The sequence below is a fragment of the Embiotoca jacksoni genome, unplaced genomic scaffold (genome assembly GCF_022577435.1).
Source record: "Embiotoca jacksoni isolate LCO1_2020_lvr unplaced genomic scaffold, fEmbJac1.0.p SCAF_12, whole genome shotgun sequence".
In the NCBI taxonomy this organism is placed as follows: domain Eukaryota; kingdom Metazoa; phylum Chordata; class Actinopteri; family Embiotocidae; genus Embiotoca; species Embiotoca jacksoni.
The window spans coordinates 9053868-9074135 of record NW_027185252.1 but is presented as its reverse complement, the minus strand read 5'-3'; the positions used below and the strand labels follow the sequence as shown (position 1 = coordinate 9074135).

Here is a 20268-nt window from a genome sequence, read left to right as displayed (position 1 = left end):
ATGCAAGGGGATCTGTGGGATGGAGGTAGGAGGGGGTGATCTGTGGGACTGCAGCTTTTAGAAACAGACACAGAAGGAGAGGGGTTTCATTCTCAGCCCAAAGCTTCGCTCAGGCACAGCCCATTCCGGAGGAGAGGGGGACGCACTGCTCAGTACACTCCGCCGTGTCCATGTTGTTGTCATCTCCGCCCCTATCTGATTAAACCACAGAGCCCGCCGGTCCAGCGCGCCGTCAGAGGAGAGGGGATTTTTCGGCCGCAGATTTCCAGCGCGGAGCAGTGGAGACTCAGCTACTCTTTTGTTTTCCTCATGATGTCCTTTAAACACAAACTGTGAGCCGGTTTGAGCCGATGTTGCTGCCACTGGTGCGCTCTGCACACGCGTGGGTCATGCACCGCACCTGACAGCCCCTTCTGCAGACTTTTGAGTTCAGACTTTGACAGGAGGAAAACTTAACATCGCCCCGAGAACTTGTTCACTGCTGCAGCCCGCGGACTCTTCCCACACGGACTGCTTTACTCCAACATAGAAATCCTTCTTGTTGTTGTTGTTGTTGTGTTTTTTTTTTTTCATTCCTTTAAAGCTGCACCACCGAGGCGAAACGGCGACCTCAGTCGATTACCTTTCTTTCCTTTGCTATCCAATGGATATTCACTGCAAAGCAGACCCCTTCTCAGCCATGCACCGTGAGTATGCTGAATTAGTTTACAGACCAAAATATCTCTGCGATGTGACTTTACCTCCTGCACAAATTAGATCGAGTACGTTTGCAAAGATTATGGTCTAATTTACACAGAAAATGGGGTGCCTACATTTATTTTAAGTTCTAAAAGGCTCGTTATTTATCGACGTTTTATTTCTGTACCTGGGATGAAAACAGCTCTCCAATATTTTACATGTTAGTATCTGTAGTTTATTTTTTTCAAAAACCTCTTTTTCTTAAAAAAAAATATTGTATTACCGGAGGAGTCATTTAAAAACACGTTTAATTTTTAAATGAATAAAATGAGCATAAGACAGAGGGGAAATAATTACGATTGGCTGCTAAAAATGTTATTAAACAGGAAAATTAGGGCTAACTTTAAACACACCTGGGACCCTGGAGAGTTTTTATTTTTATTTTTTTCCGGAGTTTGTTGTGGAAACTTTGTGGACCTAGACAGACGACAAGATATAAGCTCCCTCAAGAAACATTTACTGTTAAGTGAGAAAATAGTAACTCCTAAATTTAAATACAAAGCTTTTATTACTTGTGAAATGACAGTTACTTCAGAGCGACAAAAACACGTTGTATGAAACGTGTCATCTTATCTACTACGTCTCACTTCTGATTTGGTGGTAAAGAATAAAAACCTGTCCGAAAAAAAAAAAAAATCCTGAAGTAGAAGCTGTAACTCTTAATTTTCTCCATGTTTACCTCCATATGATATGCGTAAAGAAGACCCGGACTCGGTCTAAATTATTTATCCCTCCTTGTGCGCACAGTCCGCGTTTGTAATATGAGTTATCAAAGCTTATTTTAATTATTTACAATAATTGTGCAAGGAAAATTAAACAGGCTGAAACATAATATCTGCGACATGTGTTAGGCTGCAGTGGAGAGGCGATGCTCCTGGAAAATAATGCTTAACCAGGCCAATGTCCAGGGACACAGGGATTTTTACTCATTTTGTTGTTGTTTTTGTTATTCCAAAAAAATAATTAACGGTTTTAATTTTATCTTTTATTATATGTTTTTATGTTTGTTTTGTTTAATATTTGAAAATTATATTTAGGCTATACTTGAAATAAACACAATACCTACCAAATGTACTCTAGTTTTGGGATACTTTAATTATTATAATGACTTCAACAAGCATTATTATTATTATTATTATTATTATTATATTATCATCATTATTATTATCATCATCATAACCTATTAACAGCATATTATTATAAAAATGTTTCAAATCGACGAAGCAACAAAGACCAAAATGTAAACGTGACCTAAGTGTGTTCTTATATGTGCACTACACGATGTGTTTTAACAGTAAAGTCACTCAATCTTTTAGACTGAAAATATAACGCATAGTCAACAGTAGATCCGTCCCACAATATAAAATAAACCAACGCGAATCCCCGCGAAGAGAAACCGCGTCTTTTGCAGGTATCTAATGTTATGTCCCCCCGTGTTGCTGTTGTATCCCACGCAGGGCATGGCGGTGTGAACCAGCTCGGCGGGGTGTTTGTGAACGGCAGACCCCTCCCGGACGTGGTGAGGCAGCGGATCGTGGAGCTGGCCCACCAGGGGGTCCGGCCCTGCGACATCTCCAGACAGCTACGGGTCAGTCACGGCTGTGTCAGCAAAATCCTCGGCAGGTAAAAGGGGGGATCCACTACCGACAGAGCCCTATGTGTGTCAAACATCAATCTTCTATAGCTCCTATATGCGCACCCAGCTCTATTACAGCCTCAGTCATCGGTTATAGAGGCAGGTCATTTTTTTTCTTTCTTATATTTTTTTGCTTGAACGCAGCAGTTTTGCGTCCGAGATTTTCTATCCATCACCTGCAGCCTCGCCAGAGAAAAGCATCATAATCATGAAATAAATGTTGGGAGGGGAGTTTACAGCTAAACATTAATGATAAAAAATATTCCAGAGAAACATGGGGCTGTATTAATATTGCAGGAGACTGTAGGTGATAAAGAAAATACTAAGAGATCACTTTAAAACACTCACAAAATGGTATATTCTCGCAGATTAAGAAAAAAAAGTCGACGGCCACTATAAACTCACCTTTAACATATTGAAAAAAAAAAAACATCAATACTCTCTATTCCTATATTTTTTCTTCAGTGTAAAAGCTACTTTAAACCTTAGAAATTAGGTCATTTGACTTCAGAGCACAAATGCTGTGAGATAATATCTGAAATATATTTTTTTCAGCTATCAGAAGGCATTTCAGAGGTATTTCATTTCACACACACTGAATGTTTGTCACCAACATTTACCAATAGGTCATGGTGGCATGTCGTGCATGCTACTGTAAGCTCGTGGAGGCTGGAAATGAGGTCCAAACTGTGCTCTTACAGATAAACTGTCCTTTGTTCTGTCCGTCCCCACTGCTCATATTGTTTAATTTTAATTACACTGCTTTTCGTTGAAAATCCGCTCTGTTCGCCTTCCAGCTGACACTCAATTAGGCCCATATTACAGCACACTTTCAGACCAATTAATAGATTAATGCCGCCATCATATTCGTGGATAATTCTTTTTTGCAGAAGGTGGATGGAGATTTGTTTCCACACAAACGATTTTTAAGCCACCTTCTCTCATTGATCACATACGATTGATTTGGCTGTTGAATTAAGGAGGGATCCATTCAGGAACGCTCACTCTGTCTCCGTGCAGGTACTATGAAACCGGCAGTATTAAACCCGGAGTCATTGGTGGCTCCAAACCAAAGGTTGCAACTCCGAAAGTGGTGGATAAAATCGCAGATTATAAGCGCCAGAATCCAACCATGTTCGCCTGGGAGATAAGGGACCGACTACTGGCTGAGGGCGTCTGCGACAACGACACGGTTCCCAGCGTTTCGTCCATCAACAGGTAGGTGGAAATAACAACTTTGATTTTGTTTTCTATTGTTTTAGAGAAAGCGTGCCAAATTGCGCCAAAGTGCGTAAATTCTTTCTGAAACAAAACTATTAAGTTTATTTCTTTCTAAATGTGTGGCCATAATGAGGGGAATTGTAAAATAGAGGCAAAGAGAAAATCAGATGAAACACAAGAAGGGGGACTCATCGTCACTTGCATTGCGTAAATGGCACAAATAATCTCTGATATAAGCACAAAGCTATTTTATCTTCGCGTACAGGGCTGAACTATAAAACCGAGCCTATCTGGGGTGGTCTCACACGTGCAATTCAATCCCCTGTGCGGCCCTCCAAGACACAGCCACAGCACGTGGGAGCTGAGGCTGGAGCCACGAAGAATCACATCTGTCTCGATAAAAACCGATCGATACCGCGTAACCAGATCCAGAGGCAGAAGGAAATACCCAACAAAGTCGTTCAATACGCAGACCACACTGCGACAGAGGCGGCAGCAGCCTCTTTATTGCCAGCCAATTGTTGTGTTTTCCAACATCGAGGTGTGGAGCGACAAAAACACATCATAGTTGAGTATTTCGGCTTATATTGATTGCACTACTACTGGTATTTGTATTATTATTATTAACAACCGTATAAGTAGTATAAATACAGTGAATTAAAGAAACAAAAAATATTCCCGTCCTGAAAAAGTGTTGATCTCTGAGTAAATGGACTATAAAAGAGTTTCTGTTCCACTGAAGCAGCTAAAGCAGGAGACACCCTACACCTTCACCTTTCCACATGAAGCGGGACAGCAGTGGACAAAGTATCTTTAGACAGAGGACGCCGGTGAAAAGTCCCATTGCATGTGTGTGCAAAGTGAAAAAGCCCCGTAGTGCCTGCCAGTGATGAACTTTGGTTAGGAGGCACCGTTCCAGAGAGCTGGTCATCAGCATTACATTTTAATGAGCTGAAGAGAGAGTCTCATAACACATCCAGCTAAAAGAAGGCGATGAATCTTTACGGAATGGAAATAAAAAGAGAAAGAAATACTGGAAAACCAGGCTGCCTTGGAAATTATTTCAACAGGTTTGTTGGCACCACTCTCTGTTTTCACCTGTTTGCAAAACCAAGGAAATATAGTCATTATTCTATTTTTGTTTTAAGCATTGCTAAAGGAAACATTTGTGATAATCTGCTCCCGAGCTGCGTGGAACAGCACTATTAGGGACAAGATGTTTCCTTTAAAACCACTTTGGTTTGTACATTAATAATTAACGTCAGAGTTTGTGGCAACGGTCAAATCTGCATTTTCTTCATTCTTAAAGCCTCACAAATCCCAACTTAACAATCAGTGGGGCTTGACTTTTTACTCCCCAAAGTGTATTGAAGAAAGGTTAACGGATATTTATTTTACAGCATGAAACACACTGGAGCATTTTGAAAATCGAACCATAACTACACCAAAAGATCCCTTGTCATTTTTTTTACATTGCAGCCTTTTTAAAATATCGTTTTAATTTCTCACTGTTGCTGTTAAAAGGAGGATTGGGAATGATGTGGAGGAGGAGGAAGAAGCGGAGGAGTAGAAAGTGTAAGAGTCATGCGAGGGGAGAGAAAGAGACAGTAGACCCCTGGTGGTCTCTGTGGTTAAGGAGCTGACCTCTGCTCTGTCGACTAAAGAGGATGTCCTGGCTTTAAACACATTTTTCCTGCATGAATTATTAAAGATTACACAGAGACTGGGTTGCACTTTGTTTTGTTGTCGTAGAGAGGAGTTTCCACCCGCTGCACCGTGCATGCCCAGTGGACAAAGACGTACCCATAGGAGTCTTTCAATCATATTGATCCACATTTTCATATTTCTTTTGGGATTTTCTTTTTTTTTTTTTTCTTTTTTTTTACAACAGCCAAACACCAAAGTCGTTAATTCAACCATCCAAATTGCTTATTCAATATCAACAACACAGACTCGAAAGAAAGTCCTTGAATTTATGAGACTCCCTCGAGTCATGAGGTCAGATAACTGTTGTGGTGAGATGTTAGAAATTCAAATAAAATATTGATGTGTGTTTTCTGGAGGAGGCTACAAGCCTTTGTTGCCCTGCCTGAAGGAGAGAGTATAGAGGACACATGAGATAGTGAGGGGAATGAAAAGAGTCTGATGTACATTTTTGCCCCTGAGGAAGTTAACCCCGTCGCTGCCTGATGCACAATTGATAGCTCATTGCTGGGTGCTGCATGCACATGTGAACGTCACTCGCCTCATCTGCAGTCTGTAAAAGTCTGTTTTTGTCACACCTCCCGAGTGAGAGGGCTTCCATGTGGGTTTTCTGTCTGCACACAACGCTGCCTGTTATTCAATGATCTCACGTTCATCTGTCAATCAAAAGATTACCGTAGTCATGGTTTAATGTAATGCGATCATGTCCCATAAGAGCTAAAGCTGAGCTTGTGTAAATCCCACTGTTCCAGCCTGTTTTGCTAAAATAATCACAGCTATCATCAAAGTTACAAACGTGAAATCATCTCTACGGCTTTTAATTCGTGTTGGCTTTAAATTATCGTGACACCTGCTTTGATTTTTGAATTCAAAGCACGCCACCTTTTAAAAGACATCGGTCGTGGCAGTGGTCTCAGCTTGGGCCAATAAGATACTATTGCTTTCCTGTCACATGTAATTTATAGATCACCATTTGCATTTGCTGTTCCTCGCCAGCATTTGTCGTCAACTTTGCTATCCGGGAGTCCCAATCAATATGGGCTCTGATCCTCAGTGAGCCTGGAGGATTCCTGTGTGCTACACTTTGCAAGCAAAAAGACGAAAAACTGGAACGGACACCTGAGAGGCGACGGAGAAATACAGACAGAAAAAAAAAAAAAAAAAAAAAAATGATTTGGAAAAGAGTAAAGCGAAAAAGACAGGGAAGAAAAGAACGCGGTGAGGTTTTTTTGAAAGACAGCCCTTGGAAAGTACAGTAAAGCAAACAGGACACTGGACAGAAAAGAGAGTAGAGATGAGAAAAGAGGATGAAGGTGGGAGTGAAAGATCAGGTTTGAGAGATGGAGAGAGAAAGAGGGAGCGAGGAGAGAAGAGAGAGTGGGGAGATTATTAGAGTTGGCCAGGTAGAGCCACTGAAGCTGATCATTGAGGTGAATTGATGTGATTTCATGCTTTGTTTGCAAGATCATTCAGACCAAAGTGCAATGAAGACTTTCCCGCCACATCACATCTTACTGGTATGGGGACTTTATCATATTTCTAACCTCAGAATCCAGCTAGATTGAATCCACAATCTCAGGGGGCAGCCCCTATTCAGCCTCACACAGGAGCAGAGAGATTGCCCCTAAAGCCCCAAGATTGGCTATTTGTGACAGGGCCCTGAATATGAGGCTACAAGCGGCCCGAACAACGGAGCACTTGTACATGCACAGACCTAAGTGGATGTGATGTGCCGTGTTTAAGCGTCCCGGGGGCGGCCGGTCCGGTGTGAAATCTCAATGCTCTGGAAGCAGTATTGATTGATCCGTGTCTGTTGTTCACTTTGCCAGGATTATCCGCACCAAAGTCCAGCAGCAATTCCACCCGTCCCCAGACGGATCTGTTACACCGCTCTCCACACCCGGCCATACCATAGGTGAGGCTACGCACAGATTACAGCCCAGTCAAATGAGCCAATCAGCAAACAAACAGGAACAAGCTACAAAGGCCCGAATGAGAACACATACATTTACTAATTGTAGCCCAACACAAATGCCCTACTGACACATACATATACTGTACACACACACTAACTCAGCTTTCTCCCTTCAGTGCCCAGCACAGCCTCCCCTCCCGTGACCAGTGCCTCCAACGATCCCGTAGGATCCTACTCCATCAACGGCATTCTGGGTATCCCCCGCTCCAGCGGCGAGAAGAGGAAACGAGACGATGGTAAGGGAGACACAATATCCTTTTATTTTCCATCCTTCTAATTCTCCTCATCACTCGTCTCCTACTTGTTTTCCTTGTGTGTGAAGAAGATGGCATTTATGACAGCGCTGCAGCCAAGTGTGTTTTCTGTGTGCTGTCTCCAGTGACTTGTTATGTTGTATGTCAGGCAGGGTGAATGTTGAGAGAGCACTGGGATTCAATCGGGCTTTTATTTTTATTTTTTTGATGCCCTGCGTTTTACCATACAGTTACGCCTACAGAGCTGCATCTCAATTTTATACCACGCTCAGACGTATTGTAGATATCCCATATAGCTGTCATACAACTCTAATCCCCCCCCCCCCCCCCCCCCCCCCCCGGCAAGGCATCAGCACTGCTGCTCCGTGCTCTCACTCCTATACCGTAACAAAAGGCAGAAAAAGAAGCTCTTTTGTGATTCCCCGCCTTGATACTATCACTTAAGTACAAGTCATTTCATATTTTGCACTATGAAAATAGAGTACATTTTTGAGGGGAAAAAAAGTATTAGATTTTATTCTTTGGCTATGCTTTAAAACAAGGCAAAGAAAAAAAAGAAAAAAAAAAAAGCATCAGAGCATCAAATAATAAAGTATTTTTTTTTTTTTTTTAAACTAGCAGGGGACTGGTAAGCAAATAGACCAAGCTACGCTAAAAGATTAAGTGGAAGCCTATCCGGTCCAAGCCAGAATTTCTCATTCCTAGGTAAGAGACTGGACACACACGGCCTGAGGGCTAATAGATTATCGGTTGTGCAAACAATTGGCTTTTTTAATGCCTATGAATTAACATGTCCCTGGTGGAGGCCTGAACAGGTGTAGGAACAGACCGGTGGAGGCAGGGAAGGGGCTGCGCGTGTGCCTGTGTGTGCGTGTGTGTGTGTGCGTGCGTGCGTGTGCGCGTGTGTGTGTGCGTGTGTGTGTGTGTGTGCATGTGTGTGTGTGTGTGTGTGTGTGTGCGTGTGTGTGTGCACGTGTGATTCTGTGCTTTTGAGGTGGCTGATGGGATGATATGGTTGAAAATGATCTCAAAGAGTACTTATCAAAACAGGCCACTTCCTTCTTTTATGTTTCCGTCTCTTTAGTTCTCTGGAGTGGCAGCCACTTGGATGGAAGGAAAATAGGACATTGTAAGTTGAAGTTAGACAACCGTCTCTTTTGCTTTGGTCAATCAGATCACAATACTCTCCTCTCACTTGCTTATTTCTGCTCTTCCAGGGTTATGATCTCACTGTATGAGGTGTGGCGAATATTTTTCCAATAAATAATCTCCCGAGAAATTAAAATAAATGAAGCTAAAGTGACTGTGGAAAATCCTATTTTCCATGTAATGGCATGCAGGTCAATACACGGTGATGCACGCTGTTGCTTATTTAGAATTGTTATCAGGGAAAGATAACTGTGGATTTTCAAAAACAAGATGCCGTTTATTGGAAACAAAAATACAAATTTTCGAATGACTCCAAACATTATATTTCCCTTTAAATTTAGCCTGTGATATATTAAAAAAAAAAAACACAGCCGCTTTTTTGTTTGGTTATTTGTGGTTATTTTTAATCTCCATATATTTTTTAATTATACCGGCATTGTTTTTATTATTGTTTAAACAAAGCAAGTAGGGATGGTCTCTGCTATCCTGTACAGTAAAAGTCCAGTCTGTCTGAGCTAGTTAACAAAGTCACCAGCTAACATGTTCTTTCTCAGTAAATACATTAATTAGTATTAAAAGAAAGTGCATTAAATAATCAAATTAAAAATAGAGGGAGACTCGGTGTGAGAAAAAAAAAGTTGTAACATTGTTTAGAATATTCTGCAAACAACTCATTGTACTTTGTTAAATGTCTGTAAACCAATAACAGATTTTGGACTTGAAGGTGTTACATGTTGGTGCCTACATTGCAATAATTTCACCACACCGTGGTGGTGGCTCGTGATGCTGGTGTGGCTGAAGTCAGTGGTTGTTGCCCCTTTTAAGAAGAAAAAGGTCCCCATTACTGCAGGGCTGTAGAGATAATGTAGTGTGACACGCGTTATGTATACCAGGTCCCCGTAAGACGAGCTCCAGGGACATAGGTGCCATAAGAGCTATTAATCTGTCCTTGTCATGTGTTATTGCAAATTAAAAGTAGCATGTTACACTGGACGGCTCGGAGTGAAGATGGGAGGAGGGAAATGAGACACAGAGGAGCAGGGAAATGGGGGTGGGGGGGAGGGAGGGTGGGGGTTATGAGGGGAGGAGGGAGAACGGAAGTCCTGGCAGCCTCCATGAGAATTGAGCAAGGATTAGTTTTAGGATTTGTGCATATAGACACACCTGTGTGCAAAAATGAGTGTGTTTTGTGTGTAACTTTGTGGCTTCGGATGCTCTTCACATAGTGAACATAGTGACATTTAAAAAGAATTTGCAATTCTGCAGAGAAAAGCTATTAATTCACAAATTAACAGCACCCCCACCCTCCCTCCCTCTATCTTGGATGTGCAAGCTATCGAAAAGACAAAAGAAATAGCCTTAAGGGGGGAAAAAAGAGAGTCTCAGTCCTATCTGTGGAGAGATTGGTTTGCATGTCTGCAAGCAGCGATACCAATTATGCCAGTGCTGGGAGAATGCGTCTCAATGCGCCCCCTCTCCTTTACCCTCCCTCCCCCCCACAACCCCCTAACCCTCTCTCCTCCTCCTCCTCCTCCTCCTCCTCCCACCAACACCACCTCAAATCTATCCATAGCCAGATTTATTTGTGTATCTCATTACAGGAAATGGAATGTTGTTCCTGCCAAATGCATTAATAGTGAAGTGGGGAAATTAGCCTGTTGTACAGCACGCTCTCACTCAGTCATTTAAACCTATGAAGGTGAAAGCCAAGAAAAAACAGAGAGGGTTGGATGACAACTGCTGTGTGATTGTAAAATGTGTATTACACTGCTAGAAGTCCGTGCACTCATTTAAAAAGTTTGAGCTTTTCAGTAATTTGTCCAAGATGATTAACAGCTAATTAATATACCTGCTGCAATTCGTTTTTTGTATTATGTGTATTCCTTGTGTGCGCAGACAGTGACAGGTTACTCCTGACCCCCGCTGCTGTTTGCAGTCAGGGTTGATGTGACCTAAGTGTATGTTTCCCTCATCGCCGGCTTACCACGTCCTGGATGGAGTCCAGTGGAGCTCTGTAGGGAGGACAGGTAGCAGGGAGCAATGCAGTGATAAATTAGCTGGGGAAAGCAAAGGTCATAACTTGTGATTGTAGCGTGGGTGTGGGATGAGTGTAGAATGAGCTGATGAGTGTGTGAGATTGGAGAATAAAAAAATATGGCCAAGCAGGTTGTTCGTTCATGACATAAAAGACTGATCGTAGGCAGCAGCGGGAATCATATCAACCTTGCTCAATAGCTTGAGAAAGAAATGAATACAGTCGCTGTTTTGATTTGTTCCCATTTGATATTTGGCCCCTTTTGGAGATTGTCCAGAGTGTCTCTTTTAACACGTATGACCTATTTGCAGAGTTTAAATCAGTTAGTGTATGGATTTGAACCTGCGCCTACACTGGTTGACTAGTCAAGCCCCTCCATGACAATGAGTCAATAGAGGATCACTTTAGAAAATAAATGCATCCAGAGCGAGACAGAAAAAAATGGAATCATGAGTGCAATGATGGCCCTGATGGGGTGTGTGTGTGCAAGAGAAAAGCCCAGGTTTGAGAGGGGCCACAGAGCGTAACATAGAGACAAGAAGCTGTTAGGGCCCTGACAGTAGAGGAGGCACAAAAGGGTCCACATTGCTTTCCTCCCCCTCCTTCTTTTTCTGCTCTATCTCTGTCTTTCTCTTCAACATTTCATCTCTCCTCTTATTGTCCCCCTCTTCTGTCTGAGTCTTGTGGTTTAACTGTTTGCACACGGCTGCATGAGACCTCACGTACAGTTGTAAACAATATACAATGAGATCCGTCCACAAAAAATATAAAGAGAGGGAATTCACTCAATGGAGAGGAATCATGTCAGAGAAAAGTCAATTACGGGCTGCAATGGCGAGAATTAATGGAGCGATGCATTACTCAGCTTGAGGAGGGAGAAAAAGGCACGAGAAAAGTAGGGATACGTTAATTGCATTTCCACAAATACTCACCCACACAGGGTGGCGACGTTAAACGACTGACTGGTCCAGAGGAGGGAGATGAAAGCTGTGGAGGACAAAGAAAAATAAGAGATGGAGTCATTCTAGAGTGGGAGAGAGTGTGATGCAAAAATATCCACATCATCAAGTCATTCTGGTTTGTAATGGACTCCTAAATTATATATTTTCTTAAAACAAATAATACACAAAAACATGTTGCAGCAGTCTCACTGTTATATTTTCATTTGATAAAATTTCTATTTTTAAAAAAAAAAAAAAATTTGCTATCAGTTAATGAAAGTTGTGTCCAAATAAAAAAAAAAAAAAAAAATCCTGACAAACACAAATCAGGAGCCAATCAGTGCCTCGCTCAAAGACACTTTCACGTGATCAGGACTCGTCAGGAATCAAGCCACCAACGTTACATTTAAAGGCCAACTCACTCCACCTCCTGAGCTTATCCATGTTACGGACTCGTCAACTGGATCCAAATATTCATCTACTTTTATTGATGTATTATAAACTTTTTGCTTTGGCCCGAGTCTAAGGATATAAAATAAAGTAAATAAAATAACTCGAGTGCTTCAAATTTCTATCGACGCTGCCTCAGCACTGGCAGCGAGAGCAAATATCAAATAAGCATCACTGTGCCTGCTGACAGTCAGTACACTGGTTGGGGGTGCTAAATCGAATTAATAAAGCTCTTAAACACGCCACAACATAACAGGATCTTAACAGCCATGGCAGTGTTGCTGCCTCTCTCCACTCTCTCCCCCACCCCACCCACCTCTCTCCTTTCCGCTTCAGAGGTTTCATAAATATAGCTAGCTTACAGGGAAGGAGTGTTCACCCTCTGGGTATACCAGTTTGTTTGCTCTCTCTCTCTCTCTTTCTCTCTCTCTCTTTTTTTTTTTTTTTTAAGCTCAACAGCATTTTTTTTTAAAAACATCAACAAATGATCCACAATTTGCGATAGCATCGTTTCACCTATCAGCAGAGGACGGACGAGTAAACGGTTGATTCGCAGCCTCTGATCTAGGGAAGCCCGTGTCATTGATTTACGGAGAGAGCCAGGCGGTGTGTAGGAATTCATTTGCCTTTCAAACAAGCCTCCACCTCTACTCCTCTCTGAGTTATCTTATCACAGGAACAGGGGAGATGAAAGAGGGACATTAAGTGCCACCATGCCACCACAGGACGTTAACATCCCCCTTAGAGACAAAGCAAAGCACAACAGCTTTTGATACCATTGTGGTCGGTTTCACAATAGCTACTGTCATTGGGTAACTGTCTATGAATGTGTGTGTGTGTTTTTACACATGGCTGGAAGTGAGTGTTAGTTTGGTGAAAAAGTACCACAACTGTGACATTTTCACTGTAAAGAGGAGCAGTTGTAGTTTAATGTCTGTTGTTGGAGCTTGTCTCTGGTGTTTTAAGTTGGTCCAATGGTACATAGTCCACTTAAATTGTTTTAATACATAATAATGAAATATCTTAGCTTTTAGGACACAAAAAGGTCAAACAGCATCTGCTCAAGCTGATCAAAGAAAGTATTAACCAGAAAGTACATGTCACCCTTGGAGATTCTTTTTTTTTTTTTTTATCTCCTCACACTTTGGCGTTAAAACAAAGAGACGCAGTCAGCTGGTGCTGTGGGAGCGATAAGAGAATACCTGCTGAGACACCCAGAGGGGTTTGAAGAAACACTGTGAAAACGAAAGAAGCCAGTCAATGAGAGAGAGAGACACACACACACACACACACACACACACACACACACACACACACACACACACACACACACACACACACACACACACACACACGCACAATCTGACAGTTGGGCTTCACACTCCACTTGACACGCTGACTGTCAAAGGATGAATCTGATTTATTGCAGCTATCTTATGATATATGTCAAACATGAACCTCTAATGGTAAATTCTGAAAATAAATGATTTACTGTTATTTCCATTTAAAGGCCAAATCAGTAATTTTTCTGGACACATAAATTTAAAATATATTCACCTACAAAATTTCCAGAGTGACTAGAAAAATGTGAGTGTCTGAACCTACATGATCACAAATTCTGGCCCTTTAACCTTTAGCAACATCTCATAGTGTTGCTAACGTAGATTTAGTTGCTGTTTATTTCCCATCTTTGTGTTAAAATGCGTGTAAGTGAAATTCTATAATTTGGTTGACAAAAAAAAAAAAGCATGTTATGATGTGAATCTACAGTATGTCCTCTTGCAGCCAGTTCAGAGGGCCTGAATGAGTGTGTAGGAGGGTGCTGGTATAAGCATGCTCCTCTGTAGTGAATGACAAACCCTTGCTATTGATCAAGCTTGCCTCTTTTCTCAGAGCAGCTGATACGAGGTAATTAATGACTCCATTTTCCTCTGTACCACAGACAACAATTCAGTTTCAAACAGCAGCGCTGCTACTAATGCTCCACCCCCAGCACTCCCCTAACCCTCCACCCAATGGAGCTGTATGAAATGAAAAAGTGCAAAAATATTCTGTTAACTCATTGTAGGAAAACGATGTGGCAAGACAAAGCTAAAGTCAATACATTTTAGCTGTGAAACCCACACACACACACACACACACACACACACACACACACACACACACACACACACACACACACACACACAATTGCAGTCCTCTATTCCATTCTCTCCATGGATCTATTTCTTGGTGCGAATCGGGTTCATCCTCTGGCCTCAGCCATTGAAAAAAGGTCAAGCAGCCGAGCAGAATGGCAATAACGCCCCTGAAATGGTACCATCAGTGGAACATGATTGATCAATTGAATTCCATAGCACAGAAAAATGTGGGATTAAGTAGAGTATTATACGCACAATGAGTTGAGGCATGATGTTCATTCCAAGTTCATTTTGCCTCCCTCCTCCGCTAGCGGATCAGGCAATCAATAGCGGCCTTGCATATCATATATCACCGCTGGCTCGCCCCGGAGAGAACATAATCTGCTGCAAATTTAGAATGACAGATTTGTACGGGAGCTAAAGCCCTCATCCGCTGTTGGTGGCGCAGTATAGAGGAGGAAAGGGAGGGTGGTGGGAGGCAGCCAGGAGAGAGGTGGTTCCTGGAATGCTGGCTGGAGGTTTTAGCTCTAGAATTTTTTTTTTTTTTTTTTTTTTTTTTTGTGCTCAGGACATGATGAGTGAGCAGAGGGAGAGTTGCAGCGGTGGCTGTAGGCTACCTGGCCGAATTGATAGGGTCAGAGATCAGAAGAACGAGGGAAGCGTGGGCTCATTTGTTTATATAGAGTGTGACTAGTGAGGAAATGCATACGCTTGCCCTCGTCGCCCCGTCCTCATTCGGCCCCGAATACCATCCACACTCCATTCTGTTTTCCAGAAGACAGGCAATATGTGGGGGATGGAGAGAGACAGAGAGAGGGAAGGGTAATATGTTCAGGAGGAAATAGTACAGTTAAATAATGGCTCTCCATTTCCCGCCGGCAGAATGAGAGGCTCTGTATGTAATCGCCAGCCCTACTTTCTCCTCCTGAAACACACGGTCTCCCTTACAAGTATATATTTGCACTGAAGGTAATCCATCAATTACCATAGACCCATCACATGATGACCGCACTGATGGTGGCTGCAAGGAGTGGTGGGGGGGGAGGCAGAGAGCTGCTTGAGTGAGTGTATGTGTTCGAGAGGGAGAAGGAGAGGGGGAGAGAGAGAGAGAGAGTCCGTGGAAAACAGAAAGGGAGATAAAAGCCAAACATGATGGTGGGTCGCCCTGAATTTACTAGCGGTCTTCATGCATTCACTCTCATACACTTTGAGCTCAAACATTTTTCCTCATGCTTATCTCACAATGCCAGAATAATATTAAGTAAAACAAAAAAGAAAAACAAAAAGACCAGAGCCCTGATGCAGAATTTTATCGTCCTTCTCCCTGCTTCCCTTCTTTCCTTTGCTATTTTCTCTAGACGGCTCTGATGGCTCAGGCCCCGGCAGCGACTCTCAGGGCAGCGTAGAAAGTTTAAGGAAGCACCTGCGAGCGGACGCCTTCACTCAGCAACAGCTGGAAGCCCTGGACCGTGTGTTTGAAAGGCCTTCTTACCCTGATGTCTTCCCCACTTCAGAACACATTAAACCTGAACAGGTTTGACGCACAGATTTCTTTCTACACACTGAAATGTACAGCACTCTAGTTTCTTTGGCCCGTGTCTGTACTTAAGTCGTAGCAGCCATCCATAAAATAATTACAGCCCGGTATCACGCCAAAGCGTGTAATACACCCATCAGTCCACTAGGGGAGACCGTGTCAGCGTCACGTTTTGCTTCACCAAGTGTGAAAAATACACGCATCTATAACCAGGGTCAAAGAAAACATAACGTATTTAAACTACGTAATGTACGTTAAGTGACTTATATGATATTTCTTTCCATAAAATTATGTATTTTAACCCAAACAATGATCTTTTCCGAAACGTAACCACATGGGTTTTGTTGTCTAAACTTAAGGCACCTTACTTTTCACAACTAAGCGAGCCAAAACGTGATACTGACACGGTATGCCCTACTGGACTGACGGGTGTATTACACGCTTTGGTGTGATGTCGGGTGGAATAATTATACTGATTTCAAACATATCGTGAATAGGAAAACATTCTGACACAGGTGACAAAAACCTCTGTGCAACTTCTTGCTCAAAGCGACCTACAAGCCTACAGCCTTTTACAGCGGATAACCTTTATTTACATTCATTAGACTGTTAAACAACAAGAGACTATTAATTTTTCCATTGGAACTCTATGTGGGTGCCCATGCAGCCTTAGCAGTGCCCTAATTGAGTTCATTTTCATCTCTGCGCGATCGTGGGGAATTACAGCGGCGATAAATCAGAGGGACAGCCCCTCAGTCTGCTATACAGCCCCTAATGCAGCTAATTACCAAAGTGATTTCTACGGCAAGATCAATACCAAAACGAATTGGAAATGACTTGCAATCACAAAGAGTGGAGGAGAAGGTATTAAAAAGGCGAGAGGGGGGTGGAGGAGGGGGGAGAAAACCGGCATCAGAATGGTCCAGAAAAATCAGTTTTAATTTAATGTAATATTAATCAGACTGCTTTCCACTCTTTCTGTGCACCTCCTTTTTTTTCTCCCCGTTTCCAACACCCCCTCCTTTTCTTAAACTGGTGAAAAGGTGGGATATTAGGCTATTAGGGGCTTGTCTGGTGTCTGCGTCAGGGCATTAAAAAGCCATTTTGAAGAGGCCAGGCTGAATAGGCCTCATCCCTCCCACACTTCTGGCAGCCATGTGGTCAGGTCATTCAGGCCCCTCTGTGCTTGCCACTCGCCCTCCGCCCAGCCCTGCCCGGCCCTACCCACATCCCATCTGCATGACAAAATGGCTCTTGTGCTGCTGAGGCCCAGCGGAATAGAGAGGAACATCCAGCCTAGTGCCAGGGAACAGTTGTAAGCAGACAATTAGAGTTTATCTGGGATAGAGGCAGACAAGACCGGGGTCACCAGCTCACCCCTGTGGGACCCCCAATCCATTGAGACAAACAGATGCACACACGCACGCAGGAACAAACACTTGCGGACACAAACGTGTGCACACACACTTATCCTTTCAAAGGAGAGTTGGGTCAGGAAGTGTCATCTCGTTAACAAACAGGATTCATCACAACTGCAAGCAGAGGCTTGAACCCGAGATTAAAGTGAATAAATAGTGAAGGGACTAGTTGGTGATTGGTCTTCGCATGAAGTTTTCTACATTAGAAGAAACTGTTAAAAATCCGTCTGCAAAGCATGCTTTATGAAAATGAATTAATAAGAAAAGAAATATGAAGTAAAAATACCAACAAAAGCATAAAAGCCATAAAACAATACACACGATTTTAACATTTTACCAACACATTTTTACGTGTTCATCCTAGAGGTAAAGCACAAAGGCTGATTTTGAGGTTGTACTCCCCTTTTTAAAAAAAAATAAATAAAAAAAAAAAACACACCACATGTCTCTCCTGTAACAAAGCCCTGAATGTCTCCTCCCTTGACTGGTCACAGGGATGACTGCAGTGGAGCACAAAGAGCCAGCTGACACCCCGTCCTTTCACTCCTCTCCCAATCCCTCTCTCATCCCTCTCTCCCCTTTCTGCCTTCTCCTCAGACAAGCCCTAATGCATGCATACATCATCATAGGTCTTGGTAAAGCAGGGGGAGCCGGAGACGGGGGGGGTGATGTTCACAGAATTCGCAGGAAATATTTGGAGGGAAACACAGCGAGAGGATCACAGATAGCATCCTCAAATACACCAGGGGATTTTATTCCAACATGTTTTATATATTGTCAAAGGAAACTCAAAAAAAAAAAAAAACTGCTCTAAATCTGCCCTCCAAAATGGGCTCGCACACAGTACAGTCGTGCCATTAACCAGCTCATGACCTGATCTGCTGGAATGTAAATCGCTCCCTTTGATTGCCACCTGCTCACATGTGTGTTTGCCTACAGGCGAATGAGTACTCTCTCCCCTCCCTGAACCCTGGCCTGGACGATGTGAAGCCGAGCCTTTCCACCAGCGCCAGCTCCGACCTCGCCTCCAGCGTCTCCCAGAGCTACTCTGTTGTGACAGGTACAATCTGACTCACGCAACATTGATCCCTAAAAGAACACACGCAGCTGCAGCAGGCCAAAGACATGTGCTCCCAGAGAACACAAACACGCGCTGTATCGTATCGCATTCTTCAGAACGCTCCCGTCTCCTGTCACCGACTGATATCAAAAGTCAGTCTAAGGCAATCAAATTATCAGCACAATCCACGCGTTAACTGCAGCTGGAAAACATCATGGTCCCTGCATGGTGGTTACTGTTGGGGTTTTTACTTTTACACTATTAAAAACTCACAAATTCAGCTTTTTATTTGAGATACTGTGTCGCTGGTGACTTTTGAACTTCCTGATGCCACTCACATTGTCCACAAATATAAAAGTATTATCACCAAATGAAAAAGCTCTTTCGAGGCACTTTTTCAGGCTTATTTCCGAGGCGATATATCATCGGAGCCCATTAAATCCTACAGGTCTTTCACACAACGCTCCTAACCGGCTATTGTGTTAGCCTGGATTGGCCCGCTAACAGATTGACTGGGAGCACTTCTCATAAGAGACAGCTGCTGTTCTCGCCGCGACACGACGTTGTCATCAAAGGCTATCATAGCCTGTTGATTGACAGCGGCTGGAGCAGCACTGTTGCTGGCAGGCTGGCTCATGCTGCGGAGAGAGAGCGACCCAGACACAGATGAGATGCAGACAGCGAAAGAAACACTGAAATTACAGGGCTTTTTTCCAGTTCACGAACTGATTGCTGTTTGTAACTCCCACTGAGAGCCAACGGGCAATGGCAGGTGCAATGTATTGAATATCTTGTAGTATCTGTATCATATAACCCACCCTGTACCACACTATGGCTTCTTTGGCTCTGTTGGCCAGGTTGATGGCCACCTGGTTAATTGAAATATTGTTTCATTGTAGCTGTTGAGGCTCTTTGCCAGGAGAGGTTAGGTTTACTGACGGCCACACTGTTTTCCACTGCATAATTATGGGACTTTTATTAAAAGGCTGGCATATTATTGTGGAGTCAAAGTCAATGAGTGTGCTGTGTGTGTGTGTGTGTGTGTGTGTGTGTGTGTGTGTGTGTGTGTGTGTGTGTGTGTGTGTGTGTGTGTGTGTGTGTGTGAGAGAGAGAGAGAGAGTGAGTAAGTAAAGAGGAGGACAACATGATTGAAAACCGCAGTGGCCCTTCTCATATGATCCCTATAGTCCAGCCCCAGACTCAGGTGCAGAACTATGGGAAAAGAAAGACCCCCTCTTCATTCCTGAATATGTGGGAGGTAGCAGTGCCCCAGAAAGTTGGGCCTCAGGAGAAGAAAGGTGTGTTTTTGTCTTTTATGCTGGGCTCCTCCTATGAAAGTGGTCTCGCTCTGGGGAGCGCACTCATAGCAGGTGGCCTCCAAGCCACCTCGGGGCCTGGGGCCTCCTAAAGTGATACATGTGAGGGACACAGATTGTGTAAAGAGGAGGCGAACTAAGTAAACTTTTCTTAAAGTGGAATATGACAGCATGTTTTGGTACAGTCATTTAAAAATGGGTGAGAGTTTTGAGCACCAAATTAAACTCAGAAGTAATATCCAGTAAACCTTTATTACTTAATTTTCACGACTATGCAAAGTGAAAATGATTGTGTGTAGGTTGTTAGTGCGTAATAATATTTTTTCTGTCATTAGAAAACCCTGTAAATAGAAGAGCACGCCAAGGCTGAAGAAATTGCTAAATTACCTTCCTCACTTAGGCTGGGATCCAATTATCAATAAATTATGCTCTCATACTGGATGGAGCCATGATATTATATTCATTCTTTTAAATGTTTTCTGCTTCCAATTAAAATGCATACAGTTATTGATCTTGTTGATTTTTATGTCCCAAAATTTGCATAATCTATTAAAGATGAATGATTAATGAAGCGCTCAGTTTTCCATTCTAGGGGTGCTACAGAGAAAGCAGTGTCGGCCATCTTTTTGTGTCCTCTGTTTACCCTAATGTTTGAAAGAGAGCACTGTTTGAGAGAGCCAAATTAGAGAGATT

General features: G+C 42.9%; 1 protein-coding gene across 3 annotated transcripts in view; it reads left to right on the top strand.

Annotated features, from left to right (window-relative positions):
- Positions 1-524: 524 nt before the first annotated feature.
- Positions 525-20268, top strand: part of pax2a (paired box 2a) — a 31021-nt gene continuing 11277 nt past the window's right edge. For 2 of the 3 annotated variants that reach the window (XM_069144623.1, XM_069144622.1), the window contains exons 1-8: positions 525-686; positions 2196-2361; positions 3395-3592; positions 7129-7214; positions 7391-7510; positions 8613-8657; positions 15603-15778; positions 18139-18259. In XM_069144623.1, coding sequence (XP_069000724.1) covers positions 644-686; positions 2196-2361; positions 3395-3592; positions 7129-7214; positions 7391-7510; positions 8613-8657; positions 15603-15778; positions 18139-18259 — 955 coding nt within the window. In that variant the 5' untranslated portion in view covers positions 525-643. Of the gene's footprint in view, positions 687-2195; positions 2362-2929; positions 2951-3394; positions 3593-7128; positions 7215-7390; positions 7511-8612; positions 8658-15602; positions 15779-18138; positions 18260-20268 lie in introns of all 3 variants that reach the window. The other variant, XM_069144621.1, reaches the window with a different exon arrangement.